Source organism: Thunnus albacares, chromosome 13 (assembly GCF_914725855.1).
Source record: "Thunnus albacares chromosome 13, fThuAlb1.1, whole genome shotgun sequence".
NCBI classification, from domain to species: domain Eukaryota; kingdom Metazoa; phylum Chordata; class Actinopteri; order Scombriformes; family Scombridae; genus Thunnus; species Thunnus albacares.
In genome coordinates this window covers 11185288-11212228 of record NC_058118.1, presented here as the reverse complement: position 1 = coordinate 11212228, position 26941 = coordinate 11185288, and the positions used below count along the sequence as shown (strand labels likewise).

General features: G+C 39.6%; 1 protein-coding gene across 1 annotated transcript; it reads right to left on the bottom strand.

Moving 5' to 3' along the window:
• Nucleotides 1-86: 86 nt before the first annotated feature.
• Nucleotides 87-25469, bottom strand: ubash3ba (ubiquitin associated and SH3 domain containing Ba). The gene is made up of 14 exons (XM_044370456.1): nucleotides 24667-25469; nucleotides 11174-11227; nucleotides 10753-10939; nucleotides 8559-8757; nucleotides 8269-8438; nucleotides 7864-8072; nucleotides 7026-7170; nucleotides 5539-5659; nucleotides 5328-5450; nucleotides 4194-4286; nucleotides 3473-3617; nucleotides 3270-3376; nucleotides 2698-2807; nucleotides 87-2572 (listed from the first exon to the last, which is right to left on the bottom strand). Exons 1-14 carry the CDS (start codon nucleotides 24792-24794, stop codon nucleotides 2435-2437), a joined length of 1929 nt encoding a protein of 642 aa, XP_044226391.1. The 5' UTR covers nucleotides 24795-25469; the 3' UTR covers nucleotides 87-2434.
• Nucleotides 25470-26941: the final 1472 nt, after the last annotated feature.

Here is a 26941-nt window from a genome sequence, read left to right as displayed (position 1 = left end):
TCTTCAAGAAAACCAGGAAGTCTCTTCAAGTTGGCGGGCAGGCAAGGCAAAGTTTTTTTTTTAAAGGACGATGTCATGATCAAATATATAGTTCTGGGAAATTCAGATTTATTGTTATTACAAGGATGCAAAGAAAAACAAGTTTCCCCTACAGGAGAGTGCATCGGAGGAAGAGATGGTAAAAACTGATGATACTCTTAGTTGTTGCCTACATAGCGCACATACACCAGAAGATGGCTTTTTCAGAAACACTAACATATGTGATCTCATACTGGAATGGCTTTGTGAATAACATGACATGGAAACAGATCAGGCTCCTAGCTGATAACTATCTTGATAACTGACAAAATGAAGGAAGTTTCTTTCAAACTTATTCATAGATTTTTACCCAGCAAATATACATTTTTTTAAAAATCAGAAAAAAATATTGATATGAGCTGTACATTTTGTTGTAGCTCCCCTGAGACTGCTGTTCACTTATTTTGGCCCTTTTCTGAGACTCTTTTGGAATAACATGTGTATCTTTATCAACAGCCATATTGATGAAGAGTTTATATTATTTTGGAAACTTGTACTGTTTGGAATACTAGAAGATAACTGATAAGCTATATATTACAAATCTTTTAATTTTACTGGTCAAATTTCATTTTCATAAAAGCAAATTTACAGGTAAAAATCTGAACTTCTTGGTTTCTACAAAGGAGGTCAAACAGTACATTGACTTTTTGTTTTACTTTTTTCTGCAAACCGCAAGATGAATATTTTAATATTTTGTATGTGATCATTTTGTGGAAGAAGAAAATTATAATTGTTTTCCATGTCAATAAAGAAAGAAAAGGGAAAAAAATCAGATACAGAAGCCAGTTCGGACAAAAATAAGTCCTCAAATAAAGAAAGAATTCAGAAAATATAACCAGTATTGTTCATTAACATTAAAAATCTAAATTCTTGAATTCAAGTCTCATGACTAGTTTTTTCACAGGTCACTATCCTTTCTCATACTCCACTTCCTATGACAGACATTGTAACTGACACTCAGTGAGGTAAAAAGTTATAGTCAAGAAAACTTATTCGATAGGTGTGTTTTCTCACTTTTGCTTAGTCAACAGTTTATTCTAGAGGGTTGTAGTCAAATGGCAGCATTGACAGTGCAATGATACTGCTGCAAGACCGACAGTAACACCATTACGAAAGCTGTAAGAAAACTATTTCAGTGTTAGTTGTGTATTGCAATGCCCATGCATGTTTATTTTCTTAAGAAAAACAACCTCAGTGCAGTTTATATAAAACAGAACAGAAAATTAAGAGCAACCTTTCCACCGCTTATCTAAGTGAAGAAGAAAAAGGCTACAAACTGTTTTTACTGAACACATGGCACAGGCTGCATGGGCCTTTATAACCCCACAATCTTGCTTTATTCATTTTTTAGCATTAGTCGGATTTTCTGAGTCAAACAACAAATATTTGCTATAAGCAGTAAGCACTGAAATCATCTGACAACCAAAAAAAAAGCAAGAGATGCACCAAAGTGTTTGAAAAGCTGTGTGGTTGTCCAGCTTACAGAGAGTTTCAAGGTGACAGGCAAACGTTTTAGTCGTCCTGGACGAAACTGAAAACTAAACAACAGCGTGTTTTTGATTATGTTCATTTTCACCTGTCATATTCATTTGTTCCAGTGGTGGTTATCAAAATGGCATTTCCTCCACATAATTCCTGTGGATCATGGTTGAAAGAATTCATGTGGGAACATAAATGCTAGCTTTGCAGAGTCACTTAATGATATGACATTTACAAGAGTAAAACAGGATAATAAACAACCCACCTCAGCACCAGAAACAATGAAGATCAGTTCTTCTCTCAGTCTGATTGTCAACATTTCTTTTGTGCTTTTTTTTAGGAGGGTCGTAGCTACAAGTTAAATAATAACGTCTTGACATATGGAAAAATATTTCTGTGGTAGAGTCTCTCTCATCTATTTCTTGTCACAGTGTGTGAGAAGGCAGGATAACACTAAATCTTCAGCCCTTCCTTTCTGAGGAGGAGCCACACAGGCCTTAAATGACACCTTCTCATGGCATAAAACCTGATTCATCAGCAACCATCAAGAAATATCCAGATTTCTTGTAGCATCTCCACATTTTAGGCTAAGAAGTGGAACACCAAGGGCCCAATCTATAGCTCGTTTTTGCTGTGATCTTCACACATACTGAATTTTCTCATTCCTGAGCAGTGTGCGTTTGAATACATTTGCCTCAATGAATGCACATTTTTTTGCAAGATGTCTTTAACGGAAGCCAGACATGTTTTTTTTTTTTTTGTTCTTGTTGTTGTTTTTTGGTAGTTTGGCTGGATTTGTTGCAGTGTGGGTTAAAAATAAATATTTCTTCAGCAGTTTGCGGCTGCCAAAAGATAAGAAAGCCAAACAGCATATCCTTCAGTCTTGCATTAACATTTCCCTCCAGTTGAAACTGTGATTGGGTCCATGTGTCAGAGGCAAGATGGGTGGGTCGACCAGCTGCCACACCCCCGTCTCTCCCATTTCTTCACAAGCACAAAAACCCAAGTAAGGAATCTGCACAGAGACAAAGAGGAGACAGATGTGCATGTTACGCAAAGAAAAAAGAAAACAAGAAGAGGAGAGGATAGAAATGAAAGGAAGGAGTATTTAGAACAATGTAACTAAAGCAGCACACTGACCTTTCGGACAACTTGGACAAAGTCCTTGGAGTTTTGGGGGTTCAGGCCTTGTATCTGGCGAGTGCAGGCCTCCAGGGAGGAAGCATGGGCCACAATCAGGACCGTGTTTCCTGTGTGAAAGAGGTAGAGACCAGAGAGCCACATTCCATAGATACCATTAGCTCACTATACTGTTTCAGGACACTCTAGTTGATAATATGCAGCTTGTAGTGTTCATGCACTTCTATGTAGAGATGAAGAAAGCATCCAAATGACAAATTTTGATTCTGAGTGCCAGCAAAATAAAAGAAAAAAGTACTTATTAAATGATTTTTTATTCACACCACTCAGTTTCAAGGTTTGTGGAGAGTCAAGTACATTTTCTTTGTGTAGCGTGTTTCAACAGATCACATTGTTTAGTTTTGATTTCACTGGCTCATGCTCAGTGTACAGTGGCCACCAGAGATAAAATTAATATCAGTTAACAAGGAGTATTGAAATGTATCTTGAGAAGTAGCCATTGTAGCCAGTGAATGTTGCTGGCAGTGGGTTCTTAGTACAGTAGATATTACATGTTTACAATTCAATTTTACCCAGGTTTTTGCACTCCGACAGGATCTCTCGGGTCACTTGGAAGCTCCTGCTGATGTAGGTGTCGTAGGACTCTGACACCGCCAACTTACTTATGGGTATATGAGGTCTGGGGACAACAGGACAGACAGAGGAGGTTAGAGTAAATTGCATATCTTCATAGATAACGGCGTATAGATGATCGAGTGCTGGCGTCGCTGTGTACCTGTATGTTGTGTCCACACTCAGGTTAGCAGCAGCCAGCTCAGCTGGGGGGATCCAGATGGGTAAACATGTGCCTGAAACCCACTTGGTCCATTCAAACAATCCAGGCTCCACACGGATTTTTGTCTTTCCCTCCTGCTGGAGACCTGACACAGAGTGAAACACAGAGAGAAAACTGTCAGAGAAGGACATAACACTTAGTAATGCTAATTCAGGACTTGTCATGTCATTTTGCTCAAGAAACAGGAACTCTATAAATACATCTTTGCATGAAATGTCGGACTTGGTGCAGTGAGAGTAATAGTGTTGGTGTTATGTGCCCATACTCATTAACATGATAGGACTTGCAAGTGTTGAAATACAAATAGTTTTAACAAAGAAAAGATTTTTTTTTTAAGTAAACAAAAAAGATTTAGGTGTTTTGCTGTGTTCAAAGAAAGCAAGTTGATGGTGCAGAAAGATGGAAAGAGGTCAGACCTCTTGTTAAATATCTTTCTTTTCTTATCCACTTTGTTTCATAATGATGTCTCTGGGTACCAAAGAAGTTTTGCTGTAATTATTAAAGCTTTATATAACTACAGAAATCCTACTGAGATGTGAACCAAACCTTTTCCGACCCAAAACTGAAGCTAAAAATGCATTATCATGCAGCAGCAAACTGAAGAACCTTGTCTGTGACTGTGGTCAGAGTACTGATGAGGGCAATGAAGATGAGGGCCTACCCTGCAGAATGTTCTGAGCAGTCTGGACGCAGCGAAGAGACGGAGAGCAATAAACAAAGTCTATTGTCGTGTGGCTTTCCAACAGGGCTTCACCTGGGACACATGAAAACACAATGTGATAATCTGAAATAAGATTCAAGAATCAAAAAACTTGAACGTCCCCGAGGGGCAATTTGCTTTAGACAGTAGTCCAACATAAATACATACAATATATCATACACAACACAGCAGAAGATCCATATCTTCTACACTGTCACCATCATGGGAAAAAGAAAGACATGATGGTATCTGGGATTATAGTTTGTTTAAGAAACCAATAGCAGATGGAACAAAGGACAATCTGCATCTATTAGTGCTACCTTTGGGGAAACTAAACCTCTGCCCTGATGGAAACATCTGGAACTCAACATGTAAAGGATGTTGTGGGTCCAAACAATAGTCTGTGCCTTTGAGATGATCCTCACTTCATACAGGTGCTGAAGGTCATTAAGGTAGCACCAGTAATCTTACAGCACAGCTTGACAATTATTTCCAGTTTGTTCCTATTTTTAAGACTAAGAAATGATAGAAATCATAGAAAAAGAAAGGACAGACTCAACCAAAGAAGAATATAACACGTTCATCAGTGCCATAGTGTCCACATTAAAATTTCACACCTTCCTTAAAAAGAACAACTGTTGATTTGCCTTATTACATATAGAATCTGTATTTGCATCAAATTTAAGCTTCTCGTCCAGGACAGTGCCCAAAGGAAAGACTGGTCAAACCAGTTAACAAATTCATCAAGGACTGGGCCACGGTCTTGCTCCACTTGCTTGGCATACTTAAGGACAAATCTTGATACATGATTGCTCTGACACTCATTTGTATATAAAAAGAATAAAAGTGGTGTAAGCACACAGCCTTGAGGGGATCCAGTGAAAGATGAGAGTTTACTGGACAGGGTTCCATTAAACCGGACCCTCTGAGATCTGTTCATTAAGAAGTCAGTGAGCCAACATACTGTACTAAAATCCATTTTAAGATTAGATAAGAGTCTGTGTGCAAGGACATGTGGCTAGATAATGAGATAATGTGCTATTACTGACCTCTTTTCACAAATCAATTAAAAAAAAAAAAAATAGTATTACTGACCTACAAGACGGGCCTGGGTGGAGCCAAACACAGTTATTGGACAATCTTTATCGTAGTCCCGGTGACCTCCAATTCTGGCTGGCAGGCTGGGTGGCATGTTGAGATTAGAGCGAATGTATCGGCCTACACAAACACAAACGAGAACCTTAGTAAGTCAAAAGTGGCTAATATACAGTATAAAAGGTCTCATTAATCTCCCCTACATACTAACCTTTGGAGTCAAAGCACTGAGTGATCCAGTGTTTCCCAAACACCACATCCATCCTCTCCCCATGGCGACACACAAACAGTCTCATCCTGGACAGGGAGGACTGAGTAGCTGGCCTCATCACCTGAGACAGACATTAGAGACACACAGTTACACAGCACTTATCTCCAGCTCCTGCTAGAAGCCTACACATGTGCGTTTCCATCCAACTGTTGTTATGCATATTTTCAATTTGCACATAAAAAACAAAAAAAAAACCTGAGTGGAAACACCGAAAATTTGAAAAAATCTCAAATATTGCAAAGAAGTTTTTAAACTTGGGGGAGGTAGAAAAGTTGATGTATCCATAAAAGTAAAATGCAACAAAGTGCAATGAAACAGATTTAGGGAATAAATGATGACACACAGGAAGCATACGACTTAAATGTTCCTGAAGCTCTCTTCTTTGTCTCGGGGCAGCATTCAATATGTGTCTGTAAAACTGATACAGTTATTAAAATGCTTCCAAATGCAAGAAGCTTCATGTTAGCTGTTCTCTCTATTTCCCCTGTCCATTGTTCTCTTCATCACCAGGATTTGTATCCATTGCTGTGTTCTGAATTGCATACTTTTTACTTTTAGTACATACTGCAGCTGCCCTCACAAAGTACATACTGTTGCATGCAGTATGCCTGCAATTGGGACATACTACTTCATCATTGTGGCTTCTGTCATTGCACTAGCTTCCCTAATTGCACCGACAATGCACTGTCATTGGTCTGTGCTCTTGGCAGCTCAGTCAATGTGACGCTGGCTTGCACACTGAAAAATGTGACCAGATGTAGTAGGACATCCTGGTACTTTTGGCATACTGCATTTGACATACAATTTATTGAGACATACTAAATCTTTTCTGGCATACTAAAGAGTATGGTAGTATGGGTATCAGAACACACCATCACTTCAGCTTTGACCTTATTTTTGAGGTTACTGCACTCGATAGGAGAATCAGCACAACCAACTATTTACTTCGATGCACTCAACTATTAATATTCGCAAAACAGTAGTGGATGGAAACGCACATTAATGTGCATTTTCTTCCATCAATATTTTTTTTAAGTTTTACTGAGAAGAAGCTTCTCTTTTTCAGGAAAGCCCTGATCACGTTCACACAATTACACACATTCACACCTGGAAGCTGCTCAGTACAACCACAGTCTGATTTTCCAGCCACTGAGCAGCTCCACTGGAGCAGTTTTTGGGTTAAGGGCCTTGCTCAAGGGCACCTCAGTGGTGGTAATGAGAAAGGGGCAAGCACTGCTTTTTCGCTTTCCCTACCGAGGTTTAGTCACAAGCTAGCTTCTCTTACCTTTAGGCCACTACTTCCCTCTTAATTTTTTACACACGCACAAAAGTATTACTAGTCAGCAGTGAGGTTTGTGCTGTTGCCTTCACTCCAGCATGCAGCCAAATTACACTTTTATCACTCATATAATACAAGAACTCTGTACCTGCATGGGAGGACAGAGACCGGTGAGGTTGTGAGGTTCCACAAGAGTGTCAAGTAGACTGTCACTGTGCTGTCCGTCAAATAATGACCCGCCCACAGCACTGCCAGCGTTAGACGGCGAGGCACAGTTGAGAACAGAGTGAGACCTGAAGATCAGACAAACATGGGGAAGTGCTTAATCATCATAAAATTGACCTTTTTGTAATTCATACTGCACCTACAACTAAGTAGATCCAAACTACGTTAGAGTGCGGAGACTGAAACCAAAGAAAGAAGGGAAAAACTAAACAAGAAGTAAAAGTTAAAGATGTGAACACAACATGTAGTATCCAAGAAACGTGGGAATGAGCAAACGTCTGGTTCAGTTAAAAGCTAGTGAGTAAAATATATTTTAACATGACTCCTGAAAACATCAATGGAGAGACAAGAATAAATGAAACAAGGAAGGGAAATCTATACTTTTGTGCCAGCTACTGAGAAAAACTCTTTAAAAATAAAAAAAAAAACAGCTCATGAAGTGTAGCAATGTGGGCGAAGGAGCCCAGTCATAGGGCTAGTCAAGAAGCAGGCCAAGAAGATGACTCATTTTCTTTTTCTTTATCTTTAATCTTTCAAGCCAAGAAACATCTCCTTATTTGGGTGGACTTGTACTTGAACTGTAAAAAAAAGCACATTGATGGGATTTGTGGATTGTCAGTTTGACTTAACACTCAGTGACGGTTGTCTCTCTTGCAAAGTGAAGTAGTTGCAAAAATGGACTTGGTGGTTTCAGGAGGGCAATCAGTGATGATCCATGATCAGTGAAAAGCACTGATGAGTAAGGTGCTTCCCTTTCTTACCCGTGGACAACCCAGGTGTCAGACTCATCAGCGCGGTTGACATAGTTCTCGGGCAGCAGGCCAGACAGCCCCGTGCCCAGCGAGGTGCCGTACACCCAGCCCTCACTGGCAATGCCCTGCTCCACCGGAGACATGAAGATAAAGTCTCCTGGCATCAGCTCGAGCTCATCTTCATTTTGAGGCACATACGGGTACATGACTTGCAGTGTCTACAAGGAAGCGGATGGTGAACAGCCATTAGACAATGGTAGTGTGGAGTGAAAAAACATGCAGATTATTTATGATTTCTTTCACTTCAAATGTTCCAAAAAAGGAAACTGAACTGACGTGTGCCGGAGCTACCGGTGCAGAAGGGAAACATACATCTTAAGAGGAAGTACTAATTTCAAAAGGAAGCATGAATACCTCATGATTAGCGAAACGAATATCCCTGGAGAAGAGCACAGCCAGCCAGTCACAGCCTGAAGATGCGTCCACGTTCTTGGCCAACTTCTCCAGAATTGGAAGATGACTGGCTTGGAAGTGGTATGCCAAAGTGACATGAAGTTGTTTCTTATGTGGCTCAACATGAACATCTGGACAAAGGAAAAAAAAAAAGAGTAATGTGCACCCTCATAACAATGATGCAATGTTCACTTTACATTCTTTTAACTGCATCTAAAAAGACAGGAAAAAAGATTCGAGGGGACTCAAACCTGCTTTAGCTTCTGCTTCAGTGGCAAAATCAGCAGCAAAGCTCTTCAGCACCTCCGCCAACTGCTCCTCCACAAAGAGGCCAATGAAGGTCGAGGAGGTGTAAAGCTCCAGGGGGAGGGGCATGGGTATACGACCCTTCCACTTGGCCACAGTGGTCTGGAGAGCGTCAGACAGAGCCTCCACCTTCCCATCGGCACACTGAGTGCAGTGGAGATGACAAAACAGGAAATTTAACAGTCATTATATCAGACATGCATACTGACGGCAGGGGAAGCAAAAACGGGTCAGATATTAAACACTGCAACTCCCAAAGGAAGAATGGGATTTGGCTCTACCTTACATGCAAATGTACTTCTGGGCCACCCAATTCCATAAGGGACTTTATCCCCTCTCACATGGACACAGGTTTAGGAACTGGTCAAGATAAGGGTTAATCTATCTGCACCAGCTCTTTGATCAATTAAGGCCAATTATGAAGTCCTTTGAACAAATAAAAAAGGAATTTAATCTTCCACAGGCAGGTTTCTATAGATATTTACAACTTAGACATTTTCTACACAAAAAAGACGACCTAGATAAGAGTCAAGCTCCTAAGGCGATTGAGAGGCTGTTGATTCATCTACCAATTAATAATTCAATGGGCAAAACCATTTCTGGTTTGTATGATGCATTTTTAACAATAGATAAGAGCAACTCCCACTATATTAAGACTAAATGAGAAAAGGAGCTACAATTACCGGAACCAATTCCCACAGAGATCTGAAATGAATGAGATCTGCTCAGGGGCCCACACAGTCACCAGATCAGATACATGGAAAGAGTTCAGATGGAAACTTGTTGTACGCTTCTTTAGAACACCTCATATGACATGTGAATTTGATGTATCTACGTCAGGTGCTTGCAGGGAGGTATCAGCTATGTGCATATGTTCTGGGCATCCCCAAAGCTTAGGACCTATTGGGATGAAACATACGTAACACTCGGGTATGTTTTTAACATTGACTTTCCCAGGGACCCCGTGGTAGCACTATTTTGAGTGATACCAGACAGCATTGAAAGACGGGCACATACTTACCTTCTTAAGATACTATTTGCTGCAGTAAATGTATTGCTATTCATTGGCTAGACCCGCATCCCCCTCCCCAATGCGATCTGGTTACAAAAACTACAGGATTTTGTACTGTATGGATCAGATCACTCATTACTTACACCTACAGAAACTCACATTTGATAAATGATGGAGACCTGTTATGAGTATAATTATGCCTGATCCTAGATGATTATTGAACTGTTGTTTGTTTGTATACTGCTATTTGTCCATTCATACTGTACCCAGCCTTATTTATAACCCTTTTTATTCATTTATTTATTTATCTTTTTTCTCCTCATGTTTTCACTGTTATTATTCCTATTTTTATCATTCTGTTGCCACATTTATTAATTTAGCTTTTACTTTCCACGACCATGAAATGCAAGCAGGTTATGTGAGCTGTAAGTAGTGGTGGGTAGAGGGATGATGTGGGAGGGTTGGGGAGGGTGACAGTGAATGGTTGTATGCTTTAAGTCTGACCCTGAATTTAAAAATAAAAAATGAGTTAAAAAAAGACATGCATACTGCTGTGAATAGTGGATCATACAGTGCTTAACGCCAACTAGCAGCATTTATTATATACTGTAAAACCCAGTAAAGGAATCAGCACTGAGAGTTCTCAAAGCAACATGAGACAACTTATAAAACACCAAAGAAACGTGAAAGGATCATGATCGAGATACAAAACCGGCAAAATAATTAATCATGGAAAGGGGAACATGTTAAATAATCCTGACAGCAAAAAGTCAAACAGACAAACAAAGAGGAATATGGAGTACAAGATGAAACTAACAAACAGGGATGTGATAGACAAGAAAGAGACTGTGGGGGGGGGGGGGGGGGGGGGGGGGGGGTTGACATTGCAATACTGCAAACTAGCATGAAACCTAACACTGTATGTAGCTGTGTTGGCAAAGCTGATTTCATTACTTTATTAAAGAAACAGACCCCTAAAAATGGGTTAAGGAATGGCACTCATATGTCCCAGTATTGTGATATGATATGAATCATGTGTGAATCATGTTCAAAGGCATAACTCCCTCTGCATGGGGATTGACAATATAAAGACACACACACACACACAGAATAAAGCTGAGACTGACCATGAAGAACTGGCAGAGGGTGATGTGGGGGAAGATGTTGTGAGCTTTGTTCTTGCCGCAGGAGAGACGAGACTGCTGCCAGAAGTGCGAGAGCTGCTGGAGCAGCGGACCGCTGGGTCGCAGATATAACACATACTCTCTGGGCAGAGGGTCATCGAGGAAGGGGTCGTCCACGTGGGAGAAGAGCCTGAAGCGACAGACACAGAGGAGCCAAAGTGATGAGCGAGAAGTGGGAGATGAGTAGAAGAGGGGACGGCTAATGTCCAGCAGAGGGCAGTACCGTTATAACAGCACAGTGACATGTTAATACAACGCTCAATAGCAGAGAAGTGGATGTTATTTTTACCATTACAAGAGTTTCTATTTGCATTCCAGTTGTGCATTACGAGAGCGTGCACGTCAAAGTGTGTGTTGTTCTCACCAGTCACAAGCTGCCTGGACGTTTTTGCCGCCTGTCGAAACCAGAGCTTTCAAGCTGCAAAGAGAAAGAGATCAAAGCACAGTCACAAAATCAATAATTTTTCTTCCGGACCGTGTTTATTAGGAGGAGATTGCTGTGCCTCCACGTGACAAAGAACAAAGAACAAACATCCAGAGAGAGCAGAGAAATGACAACAAGCACACAATAATTCATACCAGGAGTTTATTATTCATACCAGAGCCTTATGAAACAATACTGATGGTGAAAGTACAAAGTAGATTGAAATACACATCTTTCCTTTGAAAATATTCAGAAATGTGGTTCTACCATCAATAAAGTGTGTTCAGCCCAAATCCCTTCCTATTCAGCGAGCTCAACATGAAACTGAATCTCTGTTAAAAGTGATTCGGTCAATGATTAAATAACGACCACTGTGTTAGAAAGGAGAGTCAGCATATCAACTCACAGTTGTGGTTAAGAATTCATTTCTGCAGCCGCAAAATAACAGTATTGAGCTTCTTTCTCTCCTCAGAATAACACCACCTAAATATGACAGTGACCTTGATAACGCTTTGTGTTTTACTGTACTGCATATTAAAAAAGGCAGAGTTCATCTACAATAGAGGTCTACAGATGATTCTGAAAACCCTTTGACAGGATTTATCTGTGTCATTTTTTTTTTTTTTCTGAAACAAGAGAGCCGACTGCTTTACCCTCGAGTGCACAAAATCTAATTAGTGTCTTTTTATAAAAAACCTCTGGTAATGCGGGCCGCCTCTGAAGGGATTCACCGATTTTTCGAGCAGCTTCTTCTAAAGCTCCGGGAGGACTAACACAGAGAATCTAGATGTGACTAATTCTGAAGATTCACGGTGACACTATCTCTCAAAATCTCCACTTTAATATTCCTAAATTAGCGTATATATGAGCATCATGAGAGTTGGTGGAAACTGAGAGTACATGTGTGTGTATTTCAGGTTTGAATTAGTGTCTGTGGATCGTAAAGCGTCTATATGTAAAGTAGATACTAATGAATCATTCCAGGAACACCTCTGTGCATGAAAGGATCCTTGATGAATAATTAAAGAAAGCAGTTTGGGTGCATGGCTCATTTCACTATTGAGCAACAGGAAATGAGTTTAGAGTTACTGCACATTGTCTCACACTGCATATTTAACCTTTAAAATCATACGGCAAGCCGAGCAATCCCATCTTATTTCAGTTATTTATGTGAAGTTATGTGAGATAAAGCGCAGCCCCAATGAGAATTAAACATTCATTCGTTAAATAACAAAAAAAAAACCTTCACACTATGGCCTTGCTTTATCTGAACGGGTAACTGCGCTATCCCTAAAGATACAGCGGCTCGTCACTGCTCTGAATGGCTTTATTGAATTATAACATCACAATCTACTGAAATTTAGCAGACAAGCAGGAACAGAGCCGCTGTTTGACTTGACTCACGGTACATTACAGACATGCTGCCTCACGTACTGTATATGTGACCACGTTGACAGCGTTCATTGTGCCACTCTAGCGTTCACATTCAATATGCTATTTTTACATTTGTCCCACTGAGAGGGTCCTAGATACAGCGAAGTCCCCGCACCCTGGGGCAGTGTGCCCTGACAGAGCACAGCGTGCAGGATGGGAACGCCAAGGCTACAGCAATCGCAACAGATGGCTCACACACATCTACTACAACACACACACACACACACACACACACACACACACACAAATATATGCAGGGTGAATTATATACAATCTACCCAGACAGAGAAGCACAATCAAAACTTGGATTAAAATCATCCCCCTATACGTACAACGACTGTTAGATGGCAAGATATATTTTACGGAATTGTCCATTTTTTATTCCTACAGTATAAACCACTACTGCATGTACAAGGCTTAAGACAGACAGTAATTTGTTGGCTCGAGTCGTGTTATTCAGAGGTTCCACCTGGTGCTGTGTGGAGGAGGAAAAGAAGGGGATTTTCTCTCAGAAGGCATGATGGGATTATAGACAGATGTGGCTGAGACATCGCAAAATCCGATCCAGGCAAGAACATTGGATTGCTTGCTTCTTATCTTTGCGGTATTTTATGATGAGTGAACCCTTGTGACATGAAATAAAAGAAAAGGTCTTACTGATACAAGATTTACTTGAATTTAATCTGCTCTTTTTAGGCTTCTGAAATTAATATGATGATTAATTTCGAGCAGAAATGATCATTCGGTATCAAGCAGGACATACAGCATAGTGTCGCTTGTCATTTTTACTCATTGATGTGGGACATAATGTACCGCTGTACAGGAGGGTGAATAACGGAAAAAACAAAACAGTTAAGTATGTTTTTAGATTGTAACGCAAGAGGCTGCAGTTGAAGCTTTAAAAAGAGCTTTGGGATTTCTAATAAATGGTAAAACAGTGTCACATGCAGTGCTTCAGTAATTTAATATGGCTTGTAATGGAGGAATCCATCTGAAAAAGACTTTCTACTATTTCTGTCAACACATAAAAGCTGTCAAAAACTTGAATTAAAGTTCGACTGCAGGGATAGTTGCATGTAAACAGTGTTTTAACATGCTTATAATTTTGTCCTTCCTTGTATTTGCCTGATTCAAGTTCAATTATTGTACAAATCATTTTCAACAAATGTATCCTCAGCATCTACAAAATTAAATCCATTAAAAAATGATCTTTTTAATTCATACAGCGAGTCGAGAAAATATGAAGAATTCTGGCCCAGCCGGAAGCCCAATAAAACCAACATCAACATGTATGCAGATTCATTTTAAGTTGATTGACTCATCATTTTGGCTCCACTAATAATTAAAAAGCTAAAGATTATAATGTTTGGTGGCTATAGGTTCAATCTACTATTCCCCTCTATATAACACACCTGCTTAGGGTCTTTATACTACATTGGCAACCTCCAGTGTGTACCTGCCACCACTGCATGAGATTAATTTTTTTTTTTTTTTCCCCACACAGAATGAAAACAGAATAACATGTTTTTGGATTATACAGTGCCAATTCTGTTTTGTTTGCATTTCACCAGGCAAAATAAAGCACGAGACAAACATCTGTTACAACATCAGAGAGCAGGAGAAGCACACCAGGGAGCTGCAGAGGGAGCGGCTCACACAGGGTGGCAGAGGTTGAATTTGCTGCCAGGCGACAGGAGATGGAGCAGCGCTGGGCAAAGTTAGCAGAGACGACAGAGTTACACAGCACTTTCTCTCTCTCTCTCTCTCTCTCTCTCTCAGGGGTCTTCTGGTTGATGTTTTGACCAAGAAGACAGCATCTCCTGTACCATGGCCTCGTGTATGATTTTTTTTTTTTCATTGGTTTGTTTTTGCTGAACTGAATATTCACGTTTCAAATTTCTTTCCTGTCTGTTCCACCCATAGTTGAAACAGTCATGGACAAGCTGTCCTCAATAACTGCATAACCCGAAGGTTTCTCCTTTTGCTCTTAGCAAGAAATGAGCAAGTTATTTATAAACTGCATTTCCTGTTCACAGCTAGACGAAAGTATGGGAGGGAGAGTTCTCACTCTGGATTAGGTATGGCTTCACACCAGCAGTGCTGTTTGCATGAATGATACTGACCATTATTAGACGAGGACCTTTGCTTCATTTGCACGTTATATTGCTCCAGGCAATATTGGAAACAGCCCTTCATTTCAGCCACATATGGTAACTGTGTTGATTTCCTGTTTCCACATTTACCCCTCCTACAGATGAAATGGTCTGGCTGGCTGTTGCATCTTTAAAACAGCAGCTTTTTCATATACAGTATGTTAACATTCTTTGGACTGTTTATTACAGCTGACCTTTTTTTTTTTTGCTAAACTTAGATATCTTCCAGGCTGCTGGAGAAGAAAGTTATCACTTGATATAAGACAATCATCACGCTTTTCACAGTACAAGTGTGGGCTCTTTGGATACATGTTAACATTGTGTTTGACATTATTGTGACAAAACGCGACTATATAACTGGCCAAGCTCTCACGGCGAAATATTAGCTGAGAAAGAAGCATAAATTACAGCCAAAAGTAACAAGCATCTAGCACTGAAATGGACAAAACCGTGTCACCCTGTCTCAACTCACGCACACACACAAAAATGTGTATGCACGCTAACACTTACAGCTACGTGCTCCCATGGGCCCCTCCCTGACTCAGCTCTATGGGCGAATGAACATTTCCTGTTTACAGGCCAACGGCGAACACACATCTCTAACCACTTATCGCACTAACAGCGCCAAGAGCACTGCTGCTGCCCAGCACCAGACTGCACCCTAAGGAGAGCCCCATCAGCAGAGGAAATGTGCTTTCCTACATTCAGTCTGGCCTGGAGAGCCCACACTGAACCACACACCTTACCATCTCTTGTTAACCTTTTCTGTAGTTGACTGCCCAATCAGAATGGATAATGTTTTAACAGCGTATATATATGCAGTTCGAATCCAGCTCGACATTTCAGAAAATACACTTATTTGCAGTTAAGATCGATGCCACAGGCTGGAGCTTGATTAGTTTAGCTTGGCAAAGGGGGGGGGGACAGCTAGTGTGGCTCACTTTAAAGCTCAAAAATCCTCCTGTCATCACCTCTAAAGTTCACTTTGGTTTTATACTTGGCTTTATGTCCAAATACCTGCTGTAGGAGAAAGTCCCCTCATGGCTTCGAATGCAGACAGCACAACCCTCAAGCTACATAACCAGCTCTTTCTTCAACTCCACCCAGGAACGCTGGCCAACAAGACATCAGTGAGATTTACAACATCCTGCAAACAGCAACCATTGAGATAAGAAGACCCCTTTTCTCCTATATGGCCACTAAACCAGACCACTGACCCAAACCATCTTTGACCCTTCAAGATCTCCAAGAGCCAGCGACAATTCACTAATTCACACCCCTGTGTCAGTTGTTAGCAAAACTTGGATAAACATCCCCTACCATTAGCTTTTTACCCTACTATCCTATTTTCAGGACTCAAGTAACCGACCGAAGAACTGATCACTCAGCAAATCAGCATAAGAGAGTCAACTTTAAAATGTAGTTTACATTTTGTCTACGGACAATTAATATAGTGTATTAGTTTGTGTGTGTAATACGTGTTTGCTTTAGTTAGACTTTTATTCCACTGCCTTTAAGCTGGAAGTGTACCACTAACATAATTCCATCATATTTGATAACACTAACATCATGTTTAGTACCACTCTGCGTGTTTCACTCTCAAAACACTAAAGCTACTATTGAATATGCAAAATTAGAAATCATGAAATTCTTATAAGACTAACAGTTTTGAATAAAAGCCTTTCCATGAACAGAACTCTGCAATCCCCCTGATTGGCCAGGATGCAGACCAAAACTTTAAAATAATCGCTTATCTGAGAAACTTTTTTTACATTTCTGTTTGTTATGGATAAAACAAATGAGATACAGTGTGTTAATTTGTTAGCTTCAGAGGTGTTAGTAGACATATGTTGTTACTTTGGACAAAGCCACACTAGTCATTTCCTCTCGTTTACAGTCTTTATGCTAAGCTAACTCACTCCCAGCTCTAGATACATATTTAAATAACAAGGTACATGAGTGGTATCAATCTTCACATCTAACTCATGGCAAAAAAGTGAAAAAGTGTATTTCCCAAAATGTCAAACTAGTACTGTAATTGTGGAGCCATAAACCTCATTTTCTTTGGGGTCAGCAAAGTCACAAACAAGGCCAGCACTTGGTGTTGTACACTCATAAAGCTTTTCTTTCAGGCTGACAGTGGCACGTGTCTTAACAAAGCTAGTTGTGTACCGCCAGCGTCTGGAACTGCTTCTCTTTTTCTCACTTCATTATATCTGGAGAAGAGAGATTAGAAGTCATGAGGTCACACGGAGAAACTCCGAGATTGACACCATTAAATGAACTGAGTGGCCTTTGTGCGAGTGAATGTGCGAGGACATTAATAATATTCTTCACTAGGTTATTGTGTCAATCAAGCTTATCAGTTTGAACAAATGATTATCAATGTTTCTATCAAACTTAAACTTAGGATGAAGTGCCCTGCTGTGGCATGCGTGTTATTTTTAGTGTTCCTTACTTCAGTGAAAGTCAAATTGCACAAAGCGAATGATTCACTAAAAATATATAGGGCAAAGTGCCAACACTGTGATGCCTCACACATCATTCCTCAGAGTCCCAGGATGTGTCATACAAAGCAAACAGCATAAGTTTGAGAGTTACAGCCATGGTTGGTGGGCATGCTGATCTCCTTTAAAAAAGACTTGCATAAGACATTATGCAACATCAAAATCAAGAACATCTCATTTTTACCTTGAAATTTGATATTCAGGTCACACTGACCGACTGGAAAGTGATCTGTCAAAAGATTAAGATGTACAAAGCCTCAGCATAATCTTTTTAAGCACTTATTCTGTCAGATCTATGATTGTGGCTAAGTTTTGCAATCTTCAGCTCTTCAACTAATGATAAAAAACATGATATCTCAGTAAATGTATCTGCTAGTAGCATGTGAATCTCCTACTTCAGCAGCCCTCAAACCATGTCTCAACAGAGCGCTCAGTAAAGGTCACAAGCCACTTCCGGAAATGGGCGACTTCCTCTTGGCCGTCTTGAATACAAGCTTAGAGTTTGTTCTTGCAGGCTGCACGCGCAGGCACCAACATGTCACATGTATGCATAAGTTATGTGTTGTAATTATTATGTGGAGCCCACAAATAAACTGAGATGGTATCTTGTGATGTTTTTCTTTTGCATGTTAGATGACAGTGAAGTTATACATGTAGTTGTTATGGTAAAAGCAGGAGTTATGAAACTGATGAAGGTTAGAGAACAGTCCCACAATGTGAGCATGCATATCAACTTCCTCTTAAACACACAAAAGGCTTTTTCGGAGCAGCAGGGTGAAAAGAAAAGTGAATTTACCGTACATACACTAATCTCCTCGAGATGTGTTACCGCTCAGTAACCACAGTGGCTTCATATTCTTCCTTTGAGAAGCACATTAAAATACAACATTTAACATGTAAGGGAATGAAGACACTACCTCGGGAGTTGAATTACCATTTAAGAATAGAAAACAGAGCTGTTCTTCAGATTTTTGCTATGTTTTATTAAGTGGAGCTCACTACCAACACAGATGAGGGTGCTTAAATTCAGAGTGACCTTTTGCATGACCAGCTGGATTAAATGCAATTTATTTTTTAATAATCAGATTCAGTGCAAATGACTAGAGCTGCGACGATTAGTCAATTAATTGCTTAGTTGATCAACAGAAAAATAATCAACAACTATATTGATAATCGATTTATCGTTTTAGTCATTTTTATCAAGTAAAAATGCTAAAAATTCACCAGTTCCAGCCAGTCATCTGTGAGGATTTGCTGCTTTTCTGAATCTTATGTGATAGTAAATTCAATATTTCTGGATTTTGGACTGTTGGTCGAACAAAACAGGCAATTTGAGGACATCACCTTGACTTTTAGGAAACTGTGACTGACATTTTTCACCATTTTAATGGTATTTCACAGGCCAAACAATTAAATCGATTAATCAAGAAAGTCATTGGAAGATGAATCAATAATGAAAATAATCGTTAGTTGCAGCCCTACAAATGACATAGCATGTACCATACCAAACAACAGATCTCTGCAAATCAATTCAGTGGCATCTGAACTGTTAAATAAATCTCCCAATGACAAAAAGAATAGGATACAAATATAACCAACCATAAAAAAAATCACAATCAGAAATATCAACCCTCAAGACAATGAACCTCTGTCACACAGGGTTGTGTTTTCAAAAGGGTCCAATGTCATCAGGCTAACTTGGCCCTCAACATGGGATCAGTCTGGTCAGACAACAATTTTGATAATCTATTAATTTGATCAAGCATAATTAATTAACTAAGCAAAAGTGCAAAACACTTTTGGCTTGAACGAGTTCCTCAAATGTGGTTTTAGAAAAACCAACTTACAGGCACCACTTTGTACTCTTCGAAATTTGTTCATCAACAATTTGACTATTTCCTGACATTCTAAAGGCTAAACAATTAATCAAGTGATGAAATAATTAACAGATTAATCTATAATGAAAATAATTGTTATTTGCCACTCTAGATCAGTTACTGCGATTGACTTGCTGCATGCAATGGTATAAAAACGTGGTCTCTTCACCAAATATAACATTCTGTGCTGCAGATATCCCATTTGAAAACATTAGATGTCATGCTTCTACCAGTGACTGTGGCCTAAATATTCCAGTTCCTCTGTAGGAGAAACTACAGGAAAATTCACCAATCCACATGCCTTTACATGACAAAAAACATCGGAATTATCTTCAGTGTTACAGTATCCACATGGTTTCCAAATGGCAATTGATCTCTTAGCAACTTACAACTGAACATGGCCATGATATTGGAGCAGAATTAAACATTTAGGTTGTCATGAATAAAATAAGATTTGCTGGAAATAATAATTAAACATATGGTCTTCAGGCATCATGAAGACAGACATGCGGATCAAAGTATGATAGTTTTCCACACACCAGCACCACTGTGAGAACATCTGTGTTTGGTCTAATATATATATGACACTGTTGTATTGCTTTATAGGAACCTTCTCCTCTTCTGGTTCAGTGACTCTACATCTTGTTAGTATCAGATAAAGTAAAACACCCTCTCAATCTTTAATTTTCCTCTTCGCTCTCTGTCACTGCAGGCCTTGTTCTGTAACATTTTGGTCATCAACTTCCTGTTTCCCTTGCTTACAATTGCCACATTATTCTTCAGTGTAACTTAACTAAACACAGCAGCAGACGCAGCAGATAGTTATACACGATCCATGTATGCTGCGTAACATTCAAATCTGTTTCCATTTCCGTCATGTAGCTGTTTTGTGGCTGGTTCGTGCTTCATGCATGGCTGACATGAAGGAGCCACAGACAAGTCCTCTGTTTGCTTTAGTGATTTTAAGTTTTCTCATAACCAAAAGCACCTTATGTATCTAAAATCAAGCGGTTGTTCTCAGCTTTCCACTTCCTAAAAAATGAAATGACTGCGGTCTATTCTGCCAGTAATTCAGGTAGTGTTCAGCCAACCAGCACAGGGACTTGATCTGGTCTGTGATGTTTCACGTATTCAGGTAGTGTACAACCCTGTGTGTACAATTTGTTATTTTGGCCACAAGTATGACATTTAAAACTGCACGAACACCATCATGTGTGTTTCTGTGCAAAGCATGAACCAGCCTTTATACCACATTGACCTCACTCACACACTCTGCCTCTTTATGTGACACTACTAATAACAAAGATGGTTCCTCTATACATACTATACATCCTGTATACAGTAGATATACTGTAGATAGTAGTAGATATACACACTGTATACAGCTGTGTCCTCTCAAGCCAAGCAGGGAGGACTCCACTGCTACTAACAAGCTTTAACTGAAAGTCTCTTCAGGTAACATGTGAAACGTGTTAACTCTCCTCGCTGAGAGTGTGCATTGTTTTCAGCTCGGTGAGTACCAGAGAGTATATTTTCACGCTGTATGCACATCTTGTCACACTTCACATCAGGAAAAATGAATCATGTCACACTAAGGACCTTGAATACACTGGTAAGACTGCACATAATGAAAGGAAAGATTGAAAAATTAAGGTTTCCATAGATGGAAGGGACCACAAACGAAGACGTAACATCACAGCAGGGCCTGGCCGTCCCCAGAATCCACAGTGGAAATTATATTACAGTAGATGTTCGGCATTTAGCTCAAGCTTTAGCTTAATAAGTTTCCTGGAAAAAAATAATGTAATTTAGTACCAGCGACAGGGAAAATAGGTACAAAGAGCTTATTTAGTTGAGTTTATAAGCAGTTGTATCTATATAAAACCTCCAGAAAATATCACTGACCAGCTAACTCAAAAAAATACAATATGGAAAATCGAAATTAATACAACTTTTAAAAGTCATTCTTGTCAGGGGTCTTGGGAGGGGGCGTTATCTGGAGAAATAACATGATGAAACTCTGTGTGGCTCTGTCACGTTCTCAGCTGGATCAGTTTCCAAACCTACTTCCTACCATCAGACACAATCAGCACAAGGACAGAGCCCACTGTCCATCCAGCTCATATCTGATTACGCTAGTCAATTCCTGAATGACTCAGCAGAAAATCCCCCTCAATTAAAACAGAAGGGTTGTTCCTGTGTGTGTGTGTGTGTGTGTGTGTGTGTGTGTGTGTGTGTGTGTGTGTGTACATGATTCATGCTCCCCACTGGCTGAGAAAAAAAAAAAACCTCGAACACAATGAAGCCCTTGTTCCCTGAAGCTATGACTGATAACTGATTTTCCTATTATTCCTTCTTCCTTTCACATCAACATCTGTGGAATGGCCTGATATCACAACGTGTAAATCAGACATCTGATATTTTACTGAAGAGTAGATGTCACGATTTGGATCGACGGAGATGCTCCAGAAACAGCGTAAGCATTGCAGGCCACAAGTCAGAAGTGTCCTATAGATCAGGCTGAGTGGAAGGTCTGCAGAACAGAGTATCAAAAACTGTTGAATACCGAAAACTGGCATCAAACATCTGGTGAACTTCATTGATCAGTCCGTTTTTATTTAAATCAAAATGTTGCCAATTTCAGGCAAGGGAAGGTTAGTCAGGGAAGGTTTTTTTTAGCCTTCTTGTATTAGACAACAATAAAATTGCGTTAATTGATTTTTTGGGGGGCATTGCAACAAAACAAAAAAGCAAATTTACTTTGGTTCCTTGATCAGAGAAGCCAATGATATTCTATCATATACTGCAAAGTGGTTCCAGATGAAGAAACTTCCCCTGAATGTCATAAAATCCAATTTTATCATTTTCAGAAATAAAAATAAACATTATCCAAAGGAAGATGCTGAATTGTTTGTTAATAATATTGAAATCAACAAAGTCAACACTGCAAAGTTTTAGGTGTATTAGTAGATCAGTAGATGTGTGTATTAATAGATGAAAAACTGTCACTGGAAAGACCACATTGAGTATGTGTGTAAAAAAATAAAACCATGACGTCTTTTGGCATCATTAGAAACGTTTGTTCACTGATGAATCAATCCTGTCTTCTAACGCTCTATCATAGTTTAATGTATCCATACATATCACACTGTAGCATCGTTTGGGCCACTACATATTTATTTTAATCCAAAAGAAATTCTTAAGATTGGCAACTGCGTCAAAACGCCATGAACCACCAACCAGGAAACAAATATCCATCATATTAAAAATATATAATAAAAAAAATAATAATAAAATAAATAAATTGTGAATCCTAAAGGGGAGGTTTTTACTATAAACCCTCTGGGGTTTCTTACCGCTCCTGCGCAATCCCTACTGTTTGTTTTTATGTACTTTTGCTTTTCATTACTTCCTTTGTGCTAGTAAAATAAATCAATAACATATTATTACCTTATAAAGTTGATATGACATTGTAACATGTTAGCAAACAGTTACCGATTTACACGTCCAAGAGACACTGCTGGACGTGTAAATCAATCAATCATTTCAAGTCATGTTTACGGCCTCCTGATAAATCCAAGTTCAATATCAACTCTTGAGCAACCGCTTTCACATAGAGACATAGTTTCCACAGTTAATATATAACATTTCATTAGCTTTAAGCGTGGAACAAAGTTTGGATTCTCTTGTATAAAAACATATTTATATTCCTCAAAGTAAAGTGTCAGAAATGTACTGTGTCATTCAGCCCCACACAAACACTGCCACTTCCTTCTGTATATTAGTGTTTGAATAACTAGAGTGAATTAAGCTCCATAGAGAAGAGTCACACCAAACTAGGACATAAACAACTCATACGCCCCGGGGCGATGTACGGAAAACATCACACAGCCTCACCTGCGTTAGTTTCACACGTACTTGTTTTGTACGTATGACCAAGCAGGCTTGACGGTAATGACGCTGAATGATTCCACTCCATTATGCTTTTGTAGCCTCAATCAAATCTAAGTAGTCTGACATTAATAATAGATGTGAGTCTGCAAATATAACCAAACCCAGTCACTCATTCATTTTGTCTTCAGTGGTTCATTAGGCAGGGGAAGAGAGAGCTGCAGCGATGAAAGCCTGGGTGACCTTAGCCAGTTTTATACAGGATAAAAAGGCTTAATTTTGGAGGAGATATGTCTAGTTAAAAGAAGAAAGAAAGCTCAACACTTCTGGCCTACTTAGAAAAGCTCAGATAACTGCCATTCCTACATTTTCATCCCCTGTTTTACATGCGGAGAGTTCTCCAGTAATACTGATTCAGATACTGACAAAAACTCAAAGTGGACTATTTCAGATTTCTTTTGTGACGTGGCAGGACACACACACAGTTGAGGCGCTCTGCACATACAGAAAGTCTTTTGTGGAAGATGAGGCTGTTCAAATCATCATTATATAATGTGGGAGTCACTGACAACAGGAACAATGAAAGGGGACATTATGATTATAGATTATGTGATTATTATGTGATTAGGTAGAATTGTACAGTGAGAGGAGGCATAAAATTGAGCTTCGCAGAACTAGAATTAAAGTTTGATACCTATTCAGTGTCTGTGGCCACCCCCTTGCACCTTGTGTTATAAAGTAACTGGTTACTACACTGTTTTGCTCTAATAAACAATCTACTTTAGTCCTGTGGAAACCAACTACTCCAGCATATGTTCAGTATGTATTAACTGCTAAACTGATGTTATGTTTAAGCAGACTACACATACATGTTTTTTGTAATGTAAAACTACATTCACAAGTCTGCACTGCTTGTTTCCTGGCAACTTCGTCTCTCAAAGATGAATGAAAAGAAGTGTAGAGCAGCATGCCGGGATGCCCATATGATTGGTGTTTTCATTGAAAACCAAGGCGAGCTGGCCAGTAAAACACCTGAATTACAAACACTCATCAGCATCTCTGGCAATTTTCTTTAAAAAAAAAAAGGGGGGGGGGTGGGAGTGGGGGGTCATAACAACACACTGACAGGTAGACACACACATACACACACATAGATGAAGTGATGCTTGATTGCTGCATTATTATACAAAAAGTACAATTTGAAGATACTTGCACTTCATCTCATTATTTTTCCTTATAGGCTACGCTGCTTCATATTTGCAATCCAATGCAATTCTTGCTCTACTACAGTACATGTTTATGTGTGACTGAGTGTGTGTGTCCTACCCTACTTTCTGGGACACATTTCAGACTAAATACCAGTTGGGGACGGCATGTCCAACTGGGGGCAGTAGCCATGTCCCCAATCGGGAAAAAGCTGATTTTTGGGTCAGTGGTTAAGGTTAGGGTCCTCAAAAGTGACCTAAGTGTACATCGTTGTGTGTGTGTGTGTGTGTGTGTTTGTATGTGTGTGTGTGTGTGTGTGTGTGTGTGTGTGTGTCTTGGGACAGTGCAGCTGTGCAGCTACTCACGCCCTGGTCTTGGGGAAGCCCATGGACAGCAGCACGTCCAAAGTGGACCCATGTTTCACGGTGCTCGGCCGGGACTGGCGCTGCCTCCGCGGGGTCACTTTGGCATACAGTTCCTCTTTAGCTGCCATAACTCACTGCTCCATCGGTATGTCAGGTCTTCGGCTCCTCTGATGTATTTTCATTTATTAAAAAAATAAAAAAAATAATAAAAAAAGAAGGATGGAAGCAGACTGACTGTTTAAAACAGGATGACTCGGTTGGTGAAGCGGAAGCACGTAGAAAACACCAAACCCTGGGAGGAAAACAGCTTTTCTTTTGGTTTCATCCAACGGGTCTGAGCTTGGATCAAGCTGCGTCCCGACGGCTCGCACACAAAGTCCAAACCATCAGCAGGGGGGTCAGCCATGGGAAGTCACTGCTGCCCCCGATCCACAGTCCCCCGACCGAGGTGAACATGTCTGGCTTCTGCTCGCATCCGGTCGTGCTGAATGAAAAAAAATCAGATGCAACTCTTTGAGCTTCCTTTCCACACGATGTCTTATTTATGAATGGATCCTGAGTGAGCGGAGGTTCAGCCTGTAAAAAGATCCCCCTTTAGTTAAAGGGACAGTACACCGTTTAGTCAGAGTACGGTTTTCAGACGGAGAAAGGAGAGTCTCACACGCTCCGCCCTGTCAGACATGCCGCCTGCTGTTACAGTTCCCTGCCGAAATTAATCACACTACTTGAGGCGGTGTGATGGAAAGTGTCGAGGGTAAAGGGCGGATGGTGGAAAAAGTTGGTCACACTTCCTGTCTGAGAAAGTGGGCGTCGACAGGCTCCGCATGCGCAATGTGCACGAAGAGAACTACAGCACGCCATCATCAGTTGCCATGGCAACGGGCATGTGGCAAAATTTTGTAAATAATAATAATAATATATTTTATTTGTACCGCACTTTTCATTTATAGTGAAACTCAAAGTGCTAACATGCTGTATTGGTTTAAAAACACTCTTTTAGTTGAATTTTTAAGAACTTTTTGTTTTTGGGTTTCCAATTTACTCCTGCATCCAACTGTATGCTTTTTATTGTAGCTGTGATCTATAGCCTACTATATGATAATAATCATGAATTTAATTTATACTGCACTTTTCATTTGCAGGGAATCTCAAATTGCTACAGTGTTAAAAACATATAACATACAGAAAATAACACGAGTTAAGATGAATAAAAGGGTTTTTAATCCTGTTTTAAAGGAGTCTGGGGTCTGTGCTGCCCTCAAATGGTTCTATATATCATAAAAGGAAAACAGTTTAATCTGTGTATGTACAGTTTCATGTGAACTGGGCACTCTTAAGGGAAAACACAGTTGAGTAATATGATAATAAACACAACATTCATTCCTTAGTATTTAGGGATCAGGAGCAGGACTCATATAGACTGTATAATATCTAGACAGACACTTGTGTATTCATATGTTTGACTGATAGCTTGGCTGTGTATCATATAGGGAAACTGTCTAATCATATTATGGAAATGAATGGGTGTGTTGTACTCACATTTTTCAGGTGATCTGAACACATTTAAATGAAAAATGAAGCTTCATAATATTGTAATTAAAAAGTTTAGTCCATATAATGAAGCAATCAACATCCCATCATGCTCAGCAAAATGCTGGGTAAACACATTTGCAATATCTTCATGTTGATTGATATAATTGCAGAGTTCACTGCATCAATCAGAGGTTCTATACTTCCAAATTTCAGCAAAAATATCTACAGGTAACTGGTGTATTTCTTATAAACACATGTAAGAAATATGTGTCCTGCCAAGTTCACTTGCTTCTATCATTTTCATACTTTATGTTGACAGCATACAACATATTTCTAATACATATTTTAAACAGTATTTATAATATAAAGCAGTAGTTCCCAAATGGGCCACAAGATAAATCTGAGGGGTAGCGAGATGACACAAGTTAGGAAAGGAAAACAATTATTTTGAAAGCTTATAGAAATATTTAACCCTTTTATCTTTTCAAGGGTCAAAAGCCAAAAATGTTGGGAACCACTAAGATAAAGCAATGTTAAAGATACGCAGCATGTAGCAAAGAACTTCTAAGGAAAAATGTAGATGATGTATTGGTCTTTTATTTACAGCCAGGACATACACTTTATTGAACTTTTATTGGATTATTACTGGGTGTTTTATGCATTTACTGCAGGTCTGTGTACTTGTGAGCCCAACAAATGACGTCAACTAAATATGTGCTTATTGACACGTGACAGTACACCG

Excerpts from the sequence above, each read along its gene's own strand:
- ubash3ba (XM_044370456.1), bottom strand. The coding sequence starts at position 24,794 with ATGGCAGCTAAAGAGGAACTGTATGCCAAAGTGACCCCGCGGAGGCAG. Across the intron at positions 8,073-8,268 it reads TTCGTTTCGCTAATCATGAG|ACACTGCAAGTCATGTACCC; the intron begins GTATTCATGCTT and ends GCTTCCTTGTAG. Across the intron at positions 2,573-2,697 it reads TTGTCCAAGTTGTCCGAAAG|ATTCCTTACTTGGGTTTTTG; the intron begins GTCAGTGTGCTG and ends GTCTCTGTGCAG.